The sequence below is a fragment of the Eucyclogobius newberryi genome, unplaced genomic scaffold (assembly GCF_026437365.1).
Source record: "Eucyclogobius newberryi isolate DKJ021-1_F unplaced genomic scaffold, fEucNew1.0.hap1 SCAF_2, whole genome shotgun sequence".
Classification (NCBI taxonomy): domain Eukaryota; kingdom Metazoa; phylum Chordata; class Actinopteri; order Gobiiformes; family Gobiidae; genus Eucyclogobius; species Eucyclogobius newberryi.
This window is the reverse complement of record NW_027315834.1, coordinates 13,264,046-13,286,561: the sequence shown is the minus strand read 5'-3', so window position 1 is coordinate 13,286,561 and position 22,516 is coordinate 13,264,046. Positions and strand designations below refer to the sequence as shown.

General features: G+C 42.1%; 1 protein-coding gene across 3 annotated transcripts in view; it reads left to right on the top strand.

Moving 5' to 3' along the window:
- The window catches only part of rxraa (retinoid X receptor, alpha a), a 195,845-nt gene extending 173,778 nt beyond the window's left edge, over positions 1–22,067 (top strand). Inside the window, exons 7-11 of one of the 3 annotated variants that reach the window (XM_072453601.1) lie at positions 10,860–10,989; positions 13,690–13,822; positions 16,782–16,873; positions 19,673–19,778; positions 20,782–22,067. In XM_072453601.1, the coding sequence (XP_072309702.1) occupies positions 10,860–10,989; positions 13,690–13,822; positions 16,782–16,873; positions 19,673–19,778; positions 20,782–20,929 (609 nt within the window). In that variant the 3' untranslated portion in view covers positions 20,930–22,067. The remainder of the gene's footprint in view (positions 1–10,859; positions 10,990–13,689; positions 13,823–16,781; positions 16,874–19,672; positions 19,779–20,781) is intronic. The other 2 variants (XM_072453598.1, XM_072453599.1) reach the window with 2 other exon arrangements.
- The last annotated feature ends 449 nt before the right edge of the window (positions 22,068–22,516 follow it).

The following is a 22,516-nucleotide window of genomic DNA, read 5'->3' as shown; positions in this document are numbered from 1 at the left end:
TTGATTATTGCATCTACTAATATTGCAATATCGATACTTCGGACCAAACCTAGAAGTGATCCAGAATATTCTAATGTTAAACCTGGACTAAACCAGAGAAAAGATTGCAGCCAGGACTAAACCTTGAAAGGACAAGAGCTGCTCGTCCCGTTAAACTGAGAGGGACGGAGGAGTGAGGGCGACGGAGCAGTGTCATGTGGGTAAATGGAGGAGCTATTTTTGGTGAGACAGATGGAGGTGGAGAAGATGAACACACCAGGTTTTAAATAGGACTAAATAGGAATACGACATCAATACTACAGTAGTTCTGCCCAAGAAATGACCAGAAGAACAGAAATAGCGATGAAATTAGTGCATATTTTGCAAACCCATACACTGAAGACATTTACATCAACAATAGGTCCATGTTTAGTCCTGACTCTGGCACCAGCAAGAGGCCGGTCCATGTTTAGTCCTGACTCTGGCACCAGCAGGAGGCTGGTCCATGTTTAGTCCTGTCTCTGGCACCAGCAGGAGGCCGGTCCATGTTTAGTCCTGACTCTGGCACCAGCAGGAGGCCGGTCCATGTTTAGTCCTGACTCTGGCACCAGCAAGAGGCCGGTCCATGTTTAGTCCTGACTCTGGCACCAGCAGGAGGCCGGTCCATGTTTAGTCCTGACTCTGGCACCAGCAGGAGGCCGGTCCATGTTTAGTCCTGACTCTGGCACCAGCAGGAGGCCGGTCCATGTTTAGTCCTGACTCTGGCACCAGCAGGAGGCCGGTCCATGTTTAGTCCTGACTCTGGCACCAGCAGGAGGCCGGTCCATGTTTAGTCCTGACTCTGGCACCAGCAGGAGGTCAGTCCATATTTAGTCCTGACTCTGGCACCAGCAGGAGGCCGGTCCATATTTAGTCCTGACTCTGGCACCAACAAGAGGCCGGTCCGTGTTTAGTCCTGACTCTGGGCACCAGCAGGAGGCCGGTCCATGTTTAGTCCTGACTCTGGCACCAGCAAGAGGCCGGTCCATGTTTAGTCCTGACTCTGGCACCAGCAGGAGTCCGGGCCATGTTTAGTCCTGACTGGCACCAGCAGGAGGTCGGTCCATGTTTAGTCCTGACTCTGGCACCAGCAAGAGGCTGATCCATGTTTAGTCCTGACTCTGGCACCAGCAGGAGGCCGGTCCATGTTTAGTCCTGACTCTGGCACCAGCAGGAGTCCGGGCCATGTTTAGTCCTGACTCTGGCACCAGCAGGAGTCCGGGCCATGTTTAGTCCTGACTGGCACCAGCAGGAGGTCGGTCCATGTTTAGTCCTGACTCTGGCACCAGCAAGAGGCTGATCCATGTTTAGTCCTGACTCTGGCACCAGCAGGAGGCCGGTCCATGTTTAGTCCTGACTCTGGCACCAGCAGGAGGCCGGTCCATGTTTAGTCCTGACTCTGGCACCAGCAGGAGGCCGGTCCATGTTTAGTCCTGACTCTGGCACCAGCAAGAGGCCGGTCCATGTTTAGTCCTGACTCTGGCACCAGCAAGAGGCTGATCCATGTTTAGTCCTGACTCTGGCACCAGCAGGAGGCCGGTCCATGTTTAGTCCTGACTCTGGCACCAGCAGGAGGCCGGTCCATGTTTAGTCCTGACTCTGGCACCAGCAGGAGGCCGGTCCATGTTTAGTCCTGACTCTGGCACCAGCAGGAGGCTGGTCCATGTTTAGTCCTGACTCTAGCACCAGCAGGAGGCCGGTCCATGTTTAGTCCTGACTCTGGAACCAGCAGGAGGTCGGTCCATATTTAGTCCTGACTCTGGCACCAGCAGGAGGCCGGTCCATATTTAGTCCTGACTCTGGCACCAACAAGAGGCCGGTCCGTGTTTAGTCCTGACTCTGGCACCAGCAGGAGTCCGGTCCATGTTTAGTCCTGACTCTGGCACCAGCAGGAGGCCGGTCCATGTTTAGTCCTGACTCTGGCACCAGCAGGAGTCCGGGCCATGTTTAGTCCTGACTCTGGCACCAGCAGGAGGTCGGTCCATGTTTAGTCCTGACTCTGGCACCAGCAAGAGGCCAGTCCATGTTTAGTCCTGACTCTGGCACCAGCAAGAGGCCGGTCCATGTTTAGTCCTGACTCTGGCACCAGCAAGAGGCCGGTCCATGTTTAGTCCTGACTCTGGCACCAGCAGAAGGCCGGTTCATGACCTCCTTGCACTTAAAATTCAGATAATATAAAGATGAATAAAAAAAAGAGATGATATAGGACAATTATGAACCAATTTTATTTGAGTTTGTCCATGTGCATAAAGTACAAATTATTGTACAAACTCTTCACCGACCTTCTCCTTTGACCTCTTGCCGCTGTGCCTTTTTGCAGTGCAGCCCCTCCGCTCGGCCCTCCGCTCGGCCCTCCGCTCGGCCCTCCGCTCGGCCCTCCGCTCAGCCCTCCGCTCGCCCCTCCGCTCGCCCCTCCGCTCGGCCCTCCGCTCGGCCCTCCGCTCGCCCCTCCGCTCGGCCCTCCGCTCGCCCCTCCGCTCGCCCCTCCGCTCGGCCCTCCGCTCGGCCCTCCGCTCGGCTCTCCGCTCGCCCCTCCGCTCGCCCCTCCGCTCGGCCCTCCGCTCGGCCCTCCGCTCGCCCCTCCGCTCGCCCCTCCGCTCGCCCCTGTGCCCGCCCTCTCCCTGCCCCTCGCAGTGAGCCCATTCAGAGCTCCACTGCCCCGTGTTCTGATTGAGCACAGGGTCTGGGTCATGAGTGCTCAGACTGAAAAGACCACCACTGCTGCCCAATGTCCCGCGCTCAATGGCCCTGTTTATCTCATGGTGACCTAGAACAGGAGTTAAACAGGCGCGAGTAATGTGGCCACAGAAGGAGAGAAGGAGAGAGGACGGGAGGACTTTGTGCTACAGCGCCTCATGAGGCAAGGTCACAGCACTGCATGTTTAGATAATTGCTACGTTACAAGATATACAGTAAAAACATGACACATTCTGCTTAGTTAAAGGATATACTACAGTTCACTCTCTCAACATAACAACATCTGCACCTAAAGAAGTTTTATTATTTAGTTTAATCCACTTGCATCCATCGAGTTATAAATGGGGCATTGTAACTTCTAAATTTGTTTTCTCAAAATGTATTTTCCTCCCATAGAGACAAGAAAATGATCCTAAAATAGTTATTTATCTTAACAAGATTTTGATTGGTCATACAGAGGGATTTGTTGAATGTCTAGGCTCATTCTAAGCCTGATTTTTTTCAAGTTTTAACCCCCCAAATTATTATTTTTTCTGTAAGATCTGATTTACTCAAAATACTAATAAAGATATCAAAAATCTCCTTTGTATTTTTATATTATTTTATGCAATATATTAAGAAAATGTATACATTTTTCAGATTTGAATGTCCCAAATTTGTGCAGTTATGGCCATTTTACACATCCCTTATATATAAATCCCTTACATATATATAAAAACATGACATGATGACATTCATGCAAGTAAACTACTCATGTTCATAGCTCTAAATTTAATATTTTGACCTTTTCACCTTTAGTGTCTGTACATTTTATGAATAGAATGCCTCTGAAGCAGATCTGAGCTTATAAATGGGGCCTCTCATACTTATCTAACTCATTTTTAAATAACTTTTAAAAGAAGAGAAGAAGAAGAAAAAAAATCCTACCACAACTGTAAATGTAAATAACACATCAAAATAAGATATACACATTGGATTTGTGATGAGTTCATATATAATTTAGAAGCCATCAGCGATAGTAGTTTTGATTTATTTTAGAACATTTCACTTATAGTAGATCAAAAAACAAAATTAATAAAAATCTTTCAGGAGGAAAAAGACAGAAACAAAATCCAGCCCAATATTGAAAACCTAAAATACACTACTTTAAATGTGAATTGTGCATATACAAAAAATATAGCAGTTGCTGCAGTGTTTGGATAGCTCTTTTTTTTACATTTTTACCTAATGAATATGGATTTTCTTCGTAAAATGCATGAATTTGAACGGGTTTCCACGAGGGAGCCGCCGCTCGCCCTCAGAACAATGGCACATGTCGGTGTTGTGCCTCTTTTTCCCTGAAGAGGAGCAGCGCCCGCACCGTGACTGTAGAGTGGGAGCCATGTGGGAGCTAAGCGACAGATGAAGCAGGTGGAGGTAGCAATAAGCCGAACTCCGCCCCCTGTTGTCGCCATAAGATGAACTTTAAAATGTCATTGCTGCTACTGAGCCTTGCATTTCTTTTGGGATAAATAACGTATCTAAACTAAACTTATATTCATACCAGCACTGATATTTGCAAGCTTTGGCCAATCTTTATGTGCGTTCACACTTATTTGGTCTTAAATTGAGCCCATTATAGCCTTGATGGTGGTTTAGTCTTCTTCTTGTCCTTGTTTAGTTCTGCTCTTGTCCAGGTTTAGTTTTGGGTTTTGTTCTTGTTTGGTTCCAATTTCGACATGTGAACGCAGTCATAGTTAAAGAAAATGGGGAAAGTGCAATGCCACTGAATAGAAATGTGACTTTAGGGTCTAAATGTAGGCTTGTACAGTCAAAAAAAATAAAATTGTTAGTTGTATTCAGCTCTCAAACAGGAAATAGATTGATGGAAAACATTTGGCACAATGACCTCCAGAATCAAACTCATGAGCCACTGCAGCCCCGACAAATGAGCCACAATCTTATGTTTTTCTACCCCATTACATACCTTTCCTTAACAGTTTATTTACAAATTACCAATAATTACTACTAGAAGCGGGAGATTTATATAGAAAAAATGTAAAGTATTGCAATTGTTGTTTTGTAGATATGCATGATTCGAATAGCAATTGTGTTGTCTATAATTAAAACAGTTAAAAATGACAGCAAAAAGAGACAGAAATGTGCAATCTCCCAAACAAGGGTATAAAAAGACATATCTGCACTTTTGTAGTTAATCTCAAGGTCTTTTCATGTCCATTGTTATCACGATCGCCTCTAACACAATTTAAACCATGAATTCAGCAAAAAATGTCTTCATTTTGGTTCCTAACAACTCAAACAGTTGCAAAGTGCTTCTCCATCACTAACTATTTCTAAATTTTCATATCCTTTAACCTCCTCTTTTGCTGCCGTTTGTAAAATGCACATTTCCACGACTGCCGTCCGGCGACAATCAGCTCCATGACTCATCTCCCCGTGCAGCGCCGTACAAAGCCGGCCCGGCTCCCCCAGCTTTATAAAAAAAAGAAAAGAAAAAGTGGGACAGTGCATTTCCATATACCGCCGCTCTCCACTGTTGTCACGCTAGTACAGTCTGGCTTCTGCGTAATGAAAAATTTAACGATCGAAAGTCTTTGGGGCTCTGCTTTTTCACCTGTGATGAAAATTTGATGGAACAGTGTGCAAGCCCCGGCGTCCCTCCGTGTAGCGCCTGATGTTCCCGGCCTTGGCAGCGGCGAGGATGCAGGGGGAAGACATGCTGATAAAAATGCAAGGATTTGTTTTGGGGATGGCGAGGCAAAAGCGGTGTGGAAGTGAGAGATGTTTCGCTCCATGGTTGTTCTGTGTCCTGGGAGAAACGGGACGGGTGCTTCAAAAACGGTTGAAAAGATAATGTGCTCATTTTTGGCGGTGATATTATACTGGCTACAAGTGGTTGCTGCTCTGGAATAAGCATAAGTATGTCATTTACAAGTTTTAAATATGTTTTTGGACTGGAAATACAGTAATCACGGATATTGGTTGGCTCCTATTTGATTTTTTTCTAATTGTTTAAAGGGAAAACGAGTTATAGGACCGGTAGTTGTATTTTTCTCTATTTTATGCCTTTTTGTAGCTTATTTATTCTAAATGGTTACCTTGACATCTACAGTATTTACAAAGTAGTTTAACTTCATTTTTGATTGCATATCGTCTGTTCTCCTGTTGTCCTTGCCACTGTCCTAATCGAAACATTTTTGAAGTTTTGAAATTGCAAAAATGTTGACATGGTGACCGAGACTAAAATTTCTAAGTTTCTAACAATTGCGCAACATTCTTTGGATCGTAAACACCTCTTTGTGTCATGTCAAATAATCGTATAAAATGGAAGAAAGCCACCTATTTACACAATTCAAATCTAAAAAGTCTTACATTTCAGCTGAGTATAAAGCACGTCACGTAACAATTTGTTCTCACAGATTAAATCAAAACGTCCAAATAGATTTTTTAAAGTGTGGCCTTACTGTGTGGAGTTTGCACATTCTGAGGGACAGTGAAGTGTACCGTGCCGTAAAGAAGTGATTGTTCTGGAGATAACAAATTATAAAAAATTGTATCTGGAGCCCCAAAAAAAATCTCTCGATTTGGGGTTAGTTCAGATCGAATTGCATCGTTGGTCGTAAGAAACGCTTAAACTAATCGTATCATATTGAATTCCCATCGAGATTCCCTTCACTAGCTCTCTGTAATCCGCTGCATGTTCTGATCTTTATGGGTTCTGAAATGCATAACATTCTTGTATTTGTTCAGCAGTTCATAATTCAGACTTCTCTCACGTCACTGCCCGTTGAAGTTGTAAAAAATGTGCTAAAATTTGCAATTTACTTACATTTGTTACTAAGCTAAAAACAAAAGAAACGTTTGAATCTGGGACTGTGAAAGAGCGTTATAGTCCCTTGATTGTGGTTAAACATGGCTCGTTCATCAAAGTTGAATGAAGATCTCATCCTTGTGTACACTGACCTGGTTTCCCCCCCACACACATGAGCAGACGGTTACTCCCCTCTCCTCTCCAACAGCTCCTCCAACATACAGTATAGTCTCTGTCTCTAAGCAGCGTTTTCCAAGGATTCGCTGGAACAGAGCGTGGGATACGGGCATAACAACAACTCGAGGGGCAGTCAGATCGGTAAAATGAAGAGATCAGATTAAAGGTTTTCACATTTTATTGTTTTTTTTACACATTTAGACAGCATTACTGAAATGCCGTTCTACGTGTAATAAATGCTGCATTTTATTTTTATTCAGGCAAATATAACTGACAAAAAGACACATGTAAAAGCATTCATTGGAAACTTATCTTAATCTGCAATGAATAGTGGTCCAGATCCAAAACCTGATCGTCCCCTCTCAAAAAATACAAAAAAATGTAAGACCCACATTACACCTGATTGGACGACGTTGCGTAGGAGAGAAGAAGAACTCTGTCACACTGTCTCACTCTTCATTTATTAACACAACGTTTCAGTTCCTCCGACCTTCATGGGGGAGCTGCCAAAACTTGTGACTGTAATAATGATTTCCAAAGACATTTTTGCCCCACAGTGGGAATCTAACCACCAACTTTCAGATCAGTGCGGGGCAAATGTTCAATCCAGGACGACGCAGTAGAATCAGGATTGCACTCTGGGTCCTTGGTTTGCATGTTCTCTGGTGGAGGTTCCAAAATGTTCTTGTCTCCATAAAGATGGTGTTGATTTTCTTATAATGTTCCACAGTATTCATGGCATTGTTCATTGCTACAGTATGATATAACGACATCATTCTGAAACCCAGGGACTTCATACATACTGTATTTTCCGGACTGTGAGTTGCACCTTTGTTCATAGTTTTGGCCGGGGTGCGGCTTATACTTATACTCCAGAGCAACTTCCATATTTTTCTTTTCTTATCTATTATGCATTTTTTGGCTGGTGAGACTATAACCCGGTGCGACTTATAGTCCGGAAAATACGGGGACTTTTGATATGCTCACAAATGTGCAGAAATAACATCTTCATTGAGAAAAGCAGGCGGCAAACCCTCCTCCGGATAAGTTACATTGTGCACTTCCAAGTGATCAAAAGTATTTACATGTAATCCAATAATTGTTCAAGTTTCAAGTTTGTCTTCCTTATGCTAGTATTCGATACATTTGATCATCTACAGCACATTTACTGCAAACCATTCCTAGAAGTACAATTATCGCTGTGTCCTCATCTCCCAAAATAACCCAACTCTTCAATATTTATACTTTTTTTGTTTTCCTTTTCCAACGCAAAGTCTTCCTCAATGATCTCTTTGAGCTAACGTTTTGAAGATTCCGCCGCAAATCTGAGGTAGTCACTGCGCGCTTCAAACTGTCCGCGGGGAGCGGCAGGCGGGATCGCGCTTCGACCTGCGCGCTACATAAAAAGCCAGCATGTCTTTTCCCCCTTTATCTGACGCTAATCTACTCCAGAGATCACGCTGTTGATGTGGTGATCCCTCTAGCTTTTTAGCATTGATCGCGGGGATTTAGCTGAAGAAGTTGGGGGAGAAGTTGCTGCCTGAGGAGTTCACATTGGGACGGTTGGAGTTTTGTATGAATTATGCAAAAAAGAAGGGGAAAAAAGTGTATCGTCTTTGTTTACATTGGGGTTTTACTTGCTCCGGGGATGTTGCTGAATAAATTGTTAGAGATTGACGGCTTTGTTGAGGATTTTGGGGGGGGATTTTTGGTGAACCGGAGACAAGATGACCCAAGGGAGGCAGTGTCGCAGCAGGAGACCCAAACGAGAGAGCACGTTTTCGGGGGTTTGGGGTTTGGTGGCGTGGGTAAACAATGTTTCGGCTCAAAGGGATGGCAAACAAAGGAGGTGTGTGTGTGTCTCTAGGAGATATTGACTGTTGTATGCTAATAGACTTGCCTTTGTCTTGTACCTTACCCTGAAGTCTCTAAAATGCAATGTTTATGCAACATTATAAGAGAAATTAGAAAGAAGACTCGAAGAAAAGTTTTAGTGTTGATAGTAAAGTAAGTAGTAAAGTGTTAGTAGTAGTTTGTCACGGCTTTATTGACATCCTATAGGTTTCAGTTCTGAAGGACATGTTTATTTTGAGTTGAAGTGAGGAAGTGGGAGATGTTTCTACTTGAAAATGTAAGTTTCACAACCAATGCTGTAAAATATTTAATACATTTTGCTTTGAATATAGGTTGGAGTTATGTAGGTAACAGTAACATTTTAATATATTAACAAATGCTATGGGCCCCTATCAGAAGCTTCAGGGGTGTCCCGTTTACACAGTTTTCTTAACTATGCTGAATTGTATTTACTGTATATTTGGTAATAAACTAAACTTCAGGCCTACACCATCAGGACTAGATCAACAGAGGACTAAATGTGAGCTGATCTAATCAAGGACTAAAATAAGACAATACAAAACAAGCACAAGCTCCATCGTTAATGCAGCATAAATAAACAATATATCTAAATAAATAATTTCCTTTGGGGATGTGTGCAACAGAAAACGCTGAATCTTAATAGTAATGCACATAATATAAACTCTGATCAAATAAGGCATGCATAAAAAGTAAGGACAAAATATATACAAAATACTAGAAACGCAAAAAACAAAACAAACAACTTAAGTTAGCCTTCCATGTAGTTTTCTTTATGGATATTGTGGTACTCAAAAGAGTTGTTTTTTTTGAGTACCACATAGTTTTATTATTAGTTTTCCCTTTACTCAGCCCATTACTTTTTAGTTTAAACTCCTTCAAACTACCTTCATCTAGTGTCCTTCCTTTATAGTCCAATACATCCTAACCCACCCTCACACATCCACCATGACCAGATTTAGTACAAAATAAACCCATCGCTCGATACTCCGCTACTGAGAGTCTGTTCAGTTGTAAGTGCCTGGAAGGGGCCGCTCCACCTCCACTTGTGTCCAAAAGGGTGATTTGTACCATTACTAAAAGGTCCCCGATGGCTCTCGCGGAGAAGTGAAAGCCATTTTTAACGTGCGCCTCACTGCGGGTATTTCCTCCGCACGCTGGGGCAGAATCACTGTTTGTTTTGTCTTCACCGCTGAGGATATTACTCACGAGAACGCCGCTCTGTTCGGCGCGGTTCAAAGCTGCGACGGGTGGGTTCGGGTTGGCGACACTGGGCAAGAAGCCAAGACGAAAGACTGGAGTGGACGGGTGATATGATCTCTATAGCTCTATGGCTTGTGGATGCGTTTTTGGGGTAAATGTTCAATGGAGTTTAATTTTTTGTGATTCAAGTGTCATCGCAATTTAATTTAAATTGTAGGTTGAACGACCCCTATGCAAATTGTAAATTGCATTATTGTGTATTCATTATATTGTATAGTATTTTTATTTTTACGTTTCATTCCGCTAGAGTTGTAGGCTTCTATCTGTGGTCTGGGTAGTTCTGAGATATTGAGGTTTAAAGTTCTGACCACTTATAGTGCGCTAGGGAACCATACTAACCAAGAAAGGCCCCAAACCCTATAAAATCTTAATAAAGTGTAAAAAAAACAAAATTCAAGATCAAGAAAATATGAATAATTCAATTTAGACAAAAACATGACGTATACGCATATAATTCTAAGACGAGAAGTTGTTCATTGAAAGGAATAAACCTACAGATTTTTTTTTATTTATTTTTTGTGCGATTTGAGTAGCGTTTGACTAGTCAAAGCGAGTGGAATAAATTATTAAATTTGCACTTGAACTCATAGTGCATTTGAGCTATGAAACTATTTTAATTTCATTGGATATTACTTTTTGAGAAGCCTTTTGTTCATTAAAAATGCAATTTGAACACAATATTCGAGAAGGTTTAAATCTTTATTATACTGTATTAAAGCAATACAGTTTGGCAACATAAGAAGCAACAAATAACAGATATTAATGGGGTGAAGCGATAACTTTGACACCTTCTGGATGAAAGCTGTTTTTCAGTCTACTGGTCCTTGTCTTAAACAGTCTTAAACGTCTGCCTGAAGATGGCCATCTCTCAATCCTGAAATATAAATCTCAATTCTAATCACAATGGTAAAACAAATCTTGTACATAATTTGTGCTTGTATCAAGACAAAAATGTATTGATGCCTTGTCTTGCATCTACTTTTATACTTGTAACTGACTCGCCCTGCCTCTGTTTTTCCAGCCCAATGACCCTGTGACAAACATCTGCCAAGCTGCAGACAAACAGCTCTTTACTCTGGTGGAGTGGGCCAAGAGGATCCCTCACTTCTCTGAGCTGCCTCTCGACGATCAGGTCATCCTCCTACGAGCAGGTACTGACAGATACGGTCCCAGCGATAGGTCATCACTGTAAACAAATCTTCTGTTTGTGCATTCTAAAATACTGTTAAACTTTCTGAAGGGAAATCTTTAAAAATATAACCATCATATAAAGTGATGTAGTGCAACAGACTAATGTTGCATAATACAGCAGATAGGAAAACCAAGATCATGGCCTCTGTATAAATAGTTATTTAATTATTCAAATAATGAATTCCTAGCAAAAAAAAATATATATATATATATATATATATATATATATATATTTATTTATTCATTTTCCATTTGTCAAAATTTAAAACATAACATAACATAAACAAGGCACGACCAGAGAGAACAAATAAGTAAAACTACAAGCAAATAAAAGGAGAGCAAAGAAATGAAAATGAAGGCACACAAAGTCCAAAATAAGAGTCCAAATTTAGTCCAAAATCGGTCAAATTAGATTTTTCTTCCCATTTTTTGTATGTCAATTATATAATTTCGGTCCAGTTCCTAATTGCCGGTGCAATTTGTGCCATACCTTTTTTTTGTGATTTTTTCTAATTTGTTGCGCCACAAAATTAAATACCCCTTTTTTTTTTCTTGAGTTGAGAAGTTTGAATCTAATTTTGGTGAGAAACAAATACCCTAAGCCCAATAACATAAAAAATTACTCAAATGAATACAGACACAATTATTTTAAATGTTTTGCAATTGAGGCGGTGGGGTCAACTGCATGCAGTGGGGGTCCCGGGTCAACTGCATGCAGTGGGGGTCCCGGGTCAACTGCATGCAGTGGGGGTCCCGGGTCATCTGCATGCAGTGGGGGTCCCGGGTCAACTGCATGCAGTGGGGGTCCCGGGTCATCTGCATGCAGTGGGGGTCCCGGGTCAACTGCATGCAGTGGGGGTCCCGGGTCATCTGCATGCATTGGGGGTCCCGGGTCATCTGCATGCAGTGGGGGTCCCGGGTCATCTGCATGCATTGGGGGTCCCGGGTCAACTGCATGCAGTGGGGGTCCCGGGTCATCTGCATGCAGTGGGGGTCCCGGGTCAACTGCATGCAGTGGGGGTCCCGGGTCATCTGCATGCAGTGGGGGTCCCGGGTCAACTGCATGCAGTGGGGGTCCCGGGTCATCTACATGCAGTGGGGGTCCCGGGTCATCTGCATGCAGTGGGGGTCCCGGGTCATCTGCATGAAGTGGGGGTCCCGGGTCATCTGCATTAAGTGGGGGTCCCGGGTCATCTGCATGAAGTGGGGGTCCCGGGTCATCTGCATTAAGTGGGGGTCCCGGGTCATCTGCATGCAGTGGGGGTCCCTGGTCATCTGCACGCTTATTTTGGGGGTCCTGGTTTGTTTAGGAACCTTGGCCCTAAGTGACCTACCCAAGTCTATGTTTAAAAAGAACCCAGATTTAAAGTTGAATTGCTTGAACAACTGTGTTTAAAAAGGAAAAATAATCTCCCAAACAACTGATGTCCAAGTTATATTAGGATATGAGCTATTATAAAACATAAGCCTGCTAATGTGAAAAGGATTGAGATAGATGGTTCCACAATAAAAACAGATGCATTCAAACGTGAAAGTGCATTGTTGTCCCTAATATCATTCAGTTACCTTTTTTCTTTCTTTTCCCCTCAGCAAAATACAGGCTACATGATGAAACATTTAGTGACTATTGTAGAAATGAAAAATAATCAACAATAGGCTACATATAATCATCAAAACATAATTATCAGCCTATTGTGTGTTGCCAGATAACAAAAAGTAAGTAGGCTACCTTATTATGAAAGACCTGAATGTATTACCGAGTTCATTTAAAAACATCATGCAGCCTTGCTCATCTGCGGTCTTGTATAAATTACACAGAACTTCAACAAAATGGCTGTTTTATTCATTAGCAATGCGTTTTGACGTCACCCATTGCTTGCACTACAAAAGTACTAGTCTACTACTACAACTCAAAAATCCAATACCGCAAGGTCACATTTTAGCACATCACCATTTCGCCTCTAGCAGAAACCAGCGGCTAGAAGCTAACCGCTAGCGCCGCTCAGATACACTCATTTAAAAACCTCGACTGAATCACACGTCGCTTCGCTAACATCACGACCGGCTGTTGGTCTTTTAGGTTCTCTCGACGATTTGCCTGTCGCTCCGAATTACTCCCGAGTTCTCCCGCAGGAAGCCGAACCGCTATTACACACCCCACCCCTTTAGCTCGTAGCATCATTCCTTAACCTTAGCACATAGCATCACGGAGAGAAGAAGGCGTGAATCTGAAGAAGGGTTTTCTATAAATAACTGCTTTAGTTCTGCTGTATCACACATAAAAGCTTTCTCGCGCGACTCGGGGGAGATGAGGGAGTGGTGTTGCTAGGCAGAACTGTTAAAGGAACCCCGTCACTCAAAAGTAAAGTAAAACAAAATAGTCTTTATGCCCCGCAGTGTCACAACCTCACTTTGGCGCGTCAAGGTTAGCATCTCCATTGTGATGGCAGGCGCGGTTCATCCTTTTTTGCACGCTTGTCTCCTTAGATAGCAAGTCTTATACTCGCGGCGTGCTAGCTTTTGCCGCAACATTGCCGATTCATTGGGATTCCCTCCTTGTTGTCATCTTGATTAAGTTGGAAAGCCGTAAATGTGAACTTTGGTGCGATTCGTGTAAAGCGTTTACCTATTTATGTGTGTGTTTTTTTCCCCCGTAACAGGTTGGAACGAGCTGCTGATAGCTTCGTTCTCGCACCGTTCGATATCGGTGAAGGACGGGATTCTCCTGGCGACCGGTCTGCACGTGCACCGGAACAGCGCCCACAGTGCCGGCGTGGGAGCCATCTTTGACAGGTCAGACAAAGAATCGGGTTTAGAGCAGCATTAACACAATAATAGCAGATCATGAAGACGGACCGACAAAAAGGAAGGGCAAAAAAAACCAGCAATCTTCAAATGTTTGTACAATGAAATAATTCATGTTTTATAAGTGTGAGATGCATAGGCCTAGTTTATATTTTAGTTAGCTACTTAAAAAAGTGTGAAGTGTTAAGTGTAATTGCAGTAGTAATCAGTAAAGTAATTGCTATTGCTAAAGAACTAATCCAAACACTGCTCTAACAAATAATCATGATCAAATTGCATTGACGTATTGACATGAAAATTATTTCTCCAAAGTGTGTTATCAACCCTTGACATTAACACTTAATCCAATTACCATTCATACAATCAAATGCTTAAAATGCACATGGCAGGTTCTCGTGTTACTTATTATTGTTATTACTTTGTTTGATGGGATAGTCCATGTGCTAAATATTTATCATTGCTTTACCTCAGTTGCAGTTTGTCAAGAAAAAAATCTGTTACTAGGTAACAGTTGTGGAATTTACATCTACCTATGTCACATCCGCTGCTCACGTCCAACCAGGAAGTGACATTATAAACGTCACCGAAACAGTCAAACTAAGGAAAAATTGGCCAAATATTTGGTAAAATTTTAAACATAATTGTGTTCACTAGGTTGTAGTGAAATGTGTAGACTAACCTGCCATAAATGCACTTTAAAGACCAGTCGTTGCTTTTGTTATACTGCTGCTTTAGCCTGTTTCTCAATTGAATTAGAATGAGCCATGAGCCGCAATTGACTTTACTATGAGGTGATGATCCGGGGGTGAGCCGGGGGTGAGCCGGGGGTGAGCCGGGGGTGAGCCGGGGGTGAGCCGGGGGTGAGCCGGGGGTGAGGAGCTTGTGTGACACCCATGCAGTGTGACGTCACCCTGAGACAGTAGCACAGCGTGGGTTGGGTTTCAGTCGATGTTTACTCTGCGGTTTTTCTTTTTTTACAAGCCCTGCCACTAAAAAATAATGAGTTTAAAGGCTGGTAAAATGATTGTTGTTGTTTTTGTTGTTGTTGTTTTTACATAACTGCATGTGCCTAGAATATGATCGTGTAGATTTTAAATAGAAGGGATGCAGAGGGGTGGTTGAAGCGTATTAAATGTGTCAGTCTGGGTTTGGGTAATTAAAACCTTTGTAAGTAAAAGCACGCTTGTGGTTTCATGTGAAAGTGGTCTAGGGTTTCCGAGTTTGAGAAAAAACGAGTCAAAAGTATATGGTTGTAGTTGATTCCTATAATTCATTCAATATACATTCAGGGTTAGTCACTTCTGCTGAAAAAAGAAGAAAACAGAAAGAAATGCGGCGGCCATTCTGTGCCTCTGTTGTCAACAAGCATCAAACGTCAGCACATTATTATATGCAAGGCAAGTTTATTTGTAGAGCACAATTCATACACAAGGCAATTCAAAGTGCTTCAGACAACAGGAAACAAATGCATTAAAACACAAAGACATGACAGAAATCACAAAACAGTTTAAGACATAAAAGAGTGCAAAGAAAATCCTTTCAGTCAAATGCATTGCAGATTTGAACATTGTCAGAGTTGAAGCCTGTCTCACATCTTCAGGAAGACTGTTCCAGATTTTAGCTGCATAAAACTGAAACACAGATTCCCCATGTTTAGTCCTGACTCTGGCACCAGCAGGAGGCCGGTCCATGTTTAGTCCTGTCTCTGGCACCAGCAGGAGGCCGGTCCATGTTTAGTCCTGTCTCTGGCACCAGCAGGAGGCCGGTCCATGTTTAGTCCTGACTCTGGCACCAGCAGGAGGCCGGTCCATGTTTAGTCCTGACTCTGGCACCAGCAGGAGGCCGGTCCATGTTTAGTCCTGACTCTGGCACCAGCAGGAGGCCGGTCCATGTTTAGTCCTGACTCTGGCACCAGCAGGAGGCCGGTCCCTGAGGTCCTCAGAGTCCGAGATGGCACTAACATGTCTGAGATGTACTTTGGTGCTAGGCCATGGAGAGACTTGTACACAAGCAGAGCTGCTTTAAAGTCTATTCTCTGAGCCACAGGAGCCAGTGCAGAGACCTGAGAACAGGACTAATCTGATGGTACTTCCTGGTTCTGGTCAGGACCCGAGCAGCAGCGTTCTGGATGTACTGCAGCTGTAGACACTATACTTTTGATTTTGGCAGTGTTTTTTCAAGTTCACGTCTGAGTCCATTATTAACCCCAGATTTCTGAGTTAATGAAGCCAGGACATTGTTGGCCCCGTGTAACATCTCTCATGCTTCAATCTTTCTAGCAATAAATGCAATAAAATCAAAGCAAAACCCTAAAACCGTTAAATAAGTATACTAAATTGAATTAAAATAAAAAGCACAGAAGACCACCACACAATGTACACCGTATTTAAAGCTGGAGAATAAAAGTGAGTTTTAAATAGCGTATAATAAATCAATTATGACTGATTTGGAGCAGTTTGACAATGCATTTAGTTTGTGTCTGGCATCAAGACTGAAAAAATCATCTGTACCATGGAGGGGGAAGTAGTTAGTTCAGAACAGTAACGTGGTATTCTGCATGTTAGAGCGCGATATTCAAAAATAATCCAGATGCCAAAAATGTGCTTTGTATGTATTTTTTATCATGATTTGGATTTTGTGGGATAAAACCTGTTGTGAATAAATTATATACCAAACGAGCAGCTGTTTGTGAAAATACATTTATTGAAAATTAGGAATCAGAGCAGTGTTCTGTACATGGAAACTGTAATCCATATTTTTCTGACCTTTTAAACATGTATTATTATTAGTGTTAGAATGAATTAAATTTTTTTAGCAAAATCTTAAATTACAATGAATAATCCAACCTGGCAAGCTGCAATACGGCCAAAAACTAGCTCCAGCGCCGGAAAGAATTTACGCAAACGTTTCACACTTTGAGCTAACTGACCGTGGTCTTTGCTTGCAGAGTGCTCACCGAGCTGGTGTCCAAGATGCGGGACATGCAGATGGACAAGACAGAACTGGGCTGCCTGCGAGCCATCGTGCTCTTCAACCCAGGTACAACTGTGATGACTCGCGCCGCCTTCACACGCCGCGCCGAAAAGCATGGAAATTAGAGGTGTCAAAGAATCCCGAGAACCGCGCTCGGCTTTGAACTTGACTTTGAACTGATTTATGTGAAGCAGGAGCAATATTGTGACGTGCAGATCATATAGATGTGGGTGGAAAATGTAAAGGTGAACTCACGGCTAGTTCGAAAAAGAGGTTTTGTTCCTCCCACAGTTTGTTTTATTTTACTTCCCGTCTTCGATTGTCTACAATTGATGTCTGTATGTTTCGAAAACCTCCACCAAGGCCTTTTAGACTCCACATGCAAAATATCAAAATATAACCTGTAACTTCTCCTTCACATAAACAACTGAAGAAATACATAAAGACAGAATGTGTGATGACAATATCAACATTCCCATATGACTTGTTCCAATGACAGCCTGGACTTGAGCTTGTGATTGATGTATTGAATGAAATCGATGTCTAGACTTACATTGTTTTTGATTGATGATGATTTATTTAGATCCACGGGTTTCAAAAATCAACAGCTGAATTAATTCCACGTAAATATATCCACGATTATCAGCCAAAGTAGCCGTGAAGTCCAGGTAAAGCCTCCACACCTGTTCCAGTCCTAGAGCTCCCCCACCTGTCTAAATATAGGGAGCTCCACCTTTGAGCCTCCACCAAAAATTTAACAGAAAAATAATAAATATAGGAGGAATAAATTTAGTATAGGCTGTTTTAGAAATTCACAAAAATGTATTTTAAAATAAGTCTTAGCCCACCTAAGAAAATAAAACTATAATGACCTTCACAGAAAGAAAGACAATAATTAAATTCTACACAGAAAAGCAAAGTGTATAACTGTAACTTTGTCTTAACATAAACATCTGAATAAAGAAAGAAATAAATAAACAAGAACAACAAATAAATAAATCCAGCTACAACTGAAATAAATTCCTGCTTTACATTCATGTAATATAGGTTATTTGAGCCTCAATTGTGGGGTCAATTTGCTTTCTCACAGCCTTTTATTAATTTAAATTAAATGCAATTTTTGTGACGCCCAAATCCCAACAGCAGTTGTCTCGTTGGGCATTCTAAAATTGTTGACTTAACCAACAGAAAGTTAGAGAATCAAACAATGACACAATCAGATGCTAAATAAAGAAGCTAAATTAGTCACCACAATTTCTAACTGTTAATTTCATGAACATAAACAAGACAAGACTTGAAATCACTGTATTTTAACATGACAAATAGTCAAATTTATCTCCAAAGTCTGAACTCTGCTGTTGAACTTTATGAAAAAAGAATGATATTAAATGGAAAAAGTCCGTCCCATTTCCGCCGTGTCCTTGAGTGTCTCTTAAATGATGATGTAATCCTCAGAGTTGTTTGCGCAGAACGTTACGACACCATGAACCCTGCCGTACGCTCGGAGTTAACGTGTTGCGTGTCGATGCTTTTGTGCCAGATTCCTAACGTGACACGAGCCTAATCATCTTTATAAAATGACCAGGCCCAGTGCCAGGACAGCAAATGTTTACCTCCGACATGACACGGACCTAACTCATGACCTAACTCTTTACGTGGGGACGAAGGGGAGGGGCTTGGCGGGGCCCTGGGTTCATGGGAGGAGCTCGGACTGTGACGTCGAAATGTTGTATTTTAGTCAAAGCTCAAATTATTAAGGAAAACGGATAAAAAAAAAACTGAAACCAACTCAAGTGCCAGATGCCCTCCCCCACACAACCGTCACGATAATATCCCTCATATTGTACGGCGCTTTTGCATACCGTACTTTCCGGACTATAAGTCGCACCAGCCAAAAAATGCATAATAGAGAAGAAAAAAACATATATAAGTTGCACTGGAGTATGAAATAACGTTGCCAGTGTGAAAATAACAAAAAATATCACATATAAATCGGAGTATAAGTATATCAGTATAAATATAAGTATAAGTCGCACCCGGCCAAAACTATGAAAAAAGGTGCGACTTATAGTCCGGAAAATACGTTATTTACTTTCCTCACTGTATCCACGCAGTGCTTCTCGTAATAGTAATTTGACTGCGATGCACACTTAGATTTTAGAAAAGTAGCTGTATCCTGAACACGAACAGATCAAGGAGTAACTGTACTGGAACACAGTTACTCTTCTGAATATGTATTATTAGTGCATGTGTTTAGTCACTGTCCCAATCACGTGACATCTAAATCCAAACGTGATGCCAATCCACACTTGCAGTTCGTAACCCGACTTCAAAACGTCCAAATCCATGGAGTTCACCAGTGCCTATTCCAAACTACACAAGTGCCGCTGACCCCACGGCTTCACAGACTGGTTTCTGGCCTTTTGGGAGGTTCATCCGAGTGCGAGTCGCCTCCGAAACGCACACTGACCCTCTGTCCTCTCTGCCCCGACTTCATTAGAGGTTCACCAGACCGTTCTTGTCCATTAGGAACCATCTCAAAAGCCCCTCAGTCCTCCCTTTTCCCACACTTCGCCATCCTGTTCCGGACCATTCCCCGACATTAATGTCCATTCATTGTTTCTCTAATTGTCCGGCGCTTTGTTCGGGCCGAGATGTTAACCAGTGACGTGTTTGTGTACGTAATTGAAGTTGAGGAGGAGGGCTAAATTGGACGAGTTGATTGGTCGGACCCGGAATGCGGTGACACACGTCCATCGCTGTTCTGTTAAAAGGGTTAAAACTCAGCTTGTAAGCCGCCGCCGCCGCCGTTCAGTGAGAAAATGTATGTTTTGGCTGATCGTGACGATGGGTTTGTGTTGGCAGACTCCAAAGGCCTGTCGAATCCCAGCGAAGTGGAGGCCCTGAGGGAGAAGGTCTACGCATCTTTAGAGGCCTACTGCAAACAGAAGTATCCCGAGCAGCCGGGCAGGTGGGTCTTATGCTCTTGTGTGAAAATGTAAAACCAAAACACATCCAAGGACATTATACTGGACAGTGCGTCAGGTCCTTACTCACAATGAAGCCTATTAAATAATAGTATACTTGAAGGGAAAAATTGGCTCAGCTTAAAGAAGAAATATTATGTAAAATCAAGTTATAACTGTATTTTATGTGATACAGATTTTTCACTAATAAAACATATTTATAATGGTTTTGATTTAGTTTTATGTGTCTAGGTAATGATTTATTTTCTGTGAACTTCTTTACTGGTTTATCTGACAAGGATCTGGCCTTAAATATCGGTCTGTAGTTTCAGTGAGTGTAGTAGTCAAGACTGCACTAATCAAGACCAAGACCTACACAAGACCACAGGGTCCCGAGACCGAGACGAGGACGAGACTTTTGAGGGTCGAGACCGAGACGAGGACGAAACTGCCCAGGACTAGACATTCTCACGTTCTCTCATTCATGCTACAAAATAAAGCTAGAGTGGTGTGACATGTAGTGTAAATAAAACGATAGGTATTATGCTAGGTATTAAAGTATTATCAATGAAATGAACCAAATGCAATAAGAAACATATAACAAACATCATACAACACTAGGATTAATCTCACCAATCGTAAATGGGCGTGGTTACATCCCCCAATCACGATCAAACGCTAACGTACTAAACAGAGCCGAGAAAAGTGACAAGACCAAGAGTCCAAGAGCTCTCAAGACCAAGACGAGTCCCAGAGTAAACGCGCTAGAGCCAAACCAAGACTCATATGGAGTACTACGACACTAGTTTCAGTGCAGTTAGCTCCTCCCCCTCAGACATAAGGCAGTGACTCACCAGAACCCTGCTAGAGCAACTCAAGAGGCTACTTGGATGAGCGGTGAAACATATTCCCTTTTCAAACTTTTGTCCAGTTATCCACGTTTCTTCAGCCTTATTTCACATCTCACTACACTTTCCTTTTGTCTTTTGTTCATTTGTCTTTGTTCAGGTTCGCCAAGTTGTTGCTACGGTTACCGGCCCTGCGCTCCATCGGCCTCAAGTGTCTGGAGCACCTCTTCTTCTTCAAGCTCATCGGGGACACGCCCATCGACACCTTCCTGATGGAGATGCTCGAAGCCCCTCACCAGATGACATAATGACCCCGGTGTGACCCCCACCGCGCTGACCCCACATCCTGCCTGCCCTTTGAACTTTGACCCCGAGGCTTTTTGGACTGGGACCCATCATCTCTTAGGGCCTTCATTGGACGGACATATTGAGAAACTTTGGATGGATTTTCCTTTCGTTTTTGTTTTTGTTTTTCTCATTTTTCTCTCTTTGCAATGAAATCGTCGACAGTTCGTTTTTGTACAATATATAAATAAGAAAAATATATATGAAATCATGACAAAAAAACTTTGAAACGCGAATTGAACTTTGAGCCAATGTTTGGAACTTTCTCCTGCTCATTCTTACAAACGTACTTGCGGGTTTTCTTCAGCGATGATGTCACAGTTTCGTGATGGGACAATCGTGGACTATCTTGAAAAAACAGACAAAAAAAGAGACAAAAAAAAACTAAAACATTGAACCCTTCATTCAGATTAGATAAACGCAAAAAAAAACTAAAACATAAGGGAGGGAAAAGGTGAAGGTTGAAAACTACAGGTCTGCTTTGAGGAACTTCTCAACAACACGTTGTAGCTGTTTTCAAAGCTTTTTTCACGCAATTGGGAGGCAGATTTTCTCAAGACAGCAAGTGCGCTAAAAAGGAAAAAAATACAAATAAAAAAATCCTCAGGTCTTTGCCCGGGTTTCAATAACAACCATGTCTTACTGGAATAGCACTGTGCAACTGCGGAGACATTTACGCCGAGTTCAGATCCAAACTGTGGATTTAACGCGTTTGACCGACGGGACGTTTGGAAGGCTCGTACAATCTGAATCTAGACTTAGCTTTATTCCGACAAAAACTACCAGCAAGGAACAACTGTGGTCATCAAGACATTTCCTGGAGGAATGGTTTGGTTTTTGAAGTTGGGTTGTTGACGGTAATGTAAATAGTGGAGCTGGAGAAAGTGGTGGAAGAAAGGTTATTGCTGCAAAGGACATTTTAGTGTTTTTTTCATTAAAATCATGTGACAAAAAGTGCTGTGCATTGAGTCTTGAACAATCAAAACAAAACAGAAATACAAATTATGCATATTCAATTTCCAATATTGTCCTCAGGTTGGTCAGTCATTATTAGTGTCAATAAGTTGTCAGTTTTTGTTAATTAGTTGCTAGTTTTATGTTGTATATATTTACTGAGAATGAACAAAAATTAACTCACCAATTTTATAAGATTAAGGAACAATTTATTTAAACTTAATGTCATATTTGTTTTTAGGAAATTCATGTGAAATTTTGACTTTTCGATTGCGACACTATGAACAAAACTAGTGTGAGCCTTGATTTCCTTTTTGAAACAATATTTTATTACTATATTTCTATTTAAACAATATGTAAACAAGTCTGTTTAATCTGTCATTCGTCCAGGAGTGATCTGGACAATGACACTTTCAATCTAAAGGGGTCTGAGAAGCCAGACTTTTTACTGCTCTGAGCTGAATATGCAAACAGCAACTTTTAAACTAATCATGTATTTTGAGGTCTTTCTGCATAAAAACCACATGGATTCCAAGTGTTATTGTATTTCAAGTCAACTTCTTAACCGTAGAAAACAGTTAGCCCTCAGTATTGTC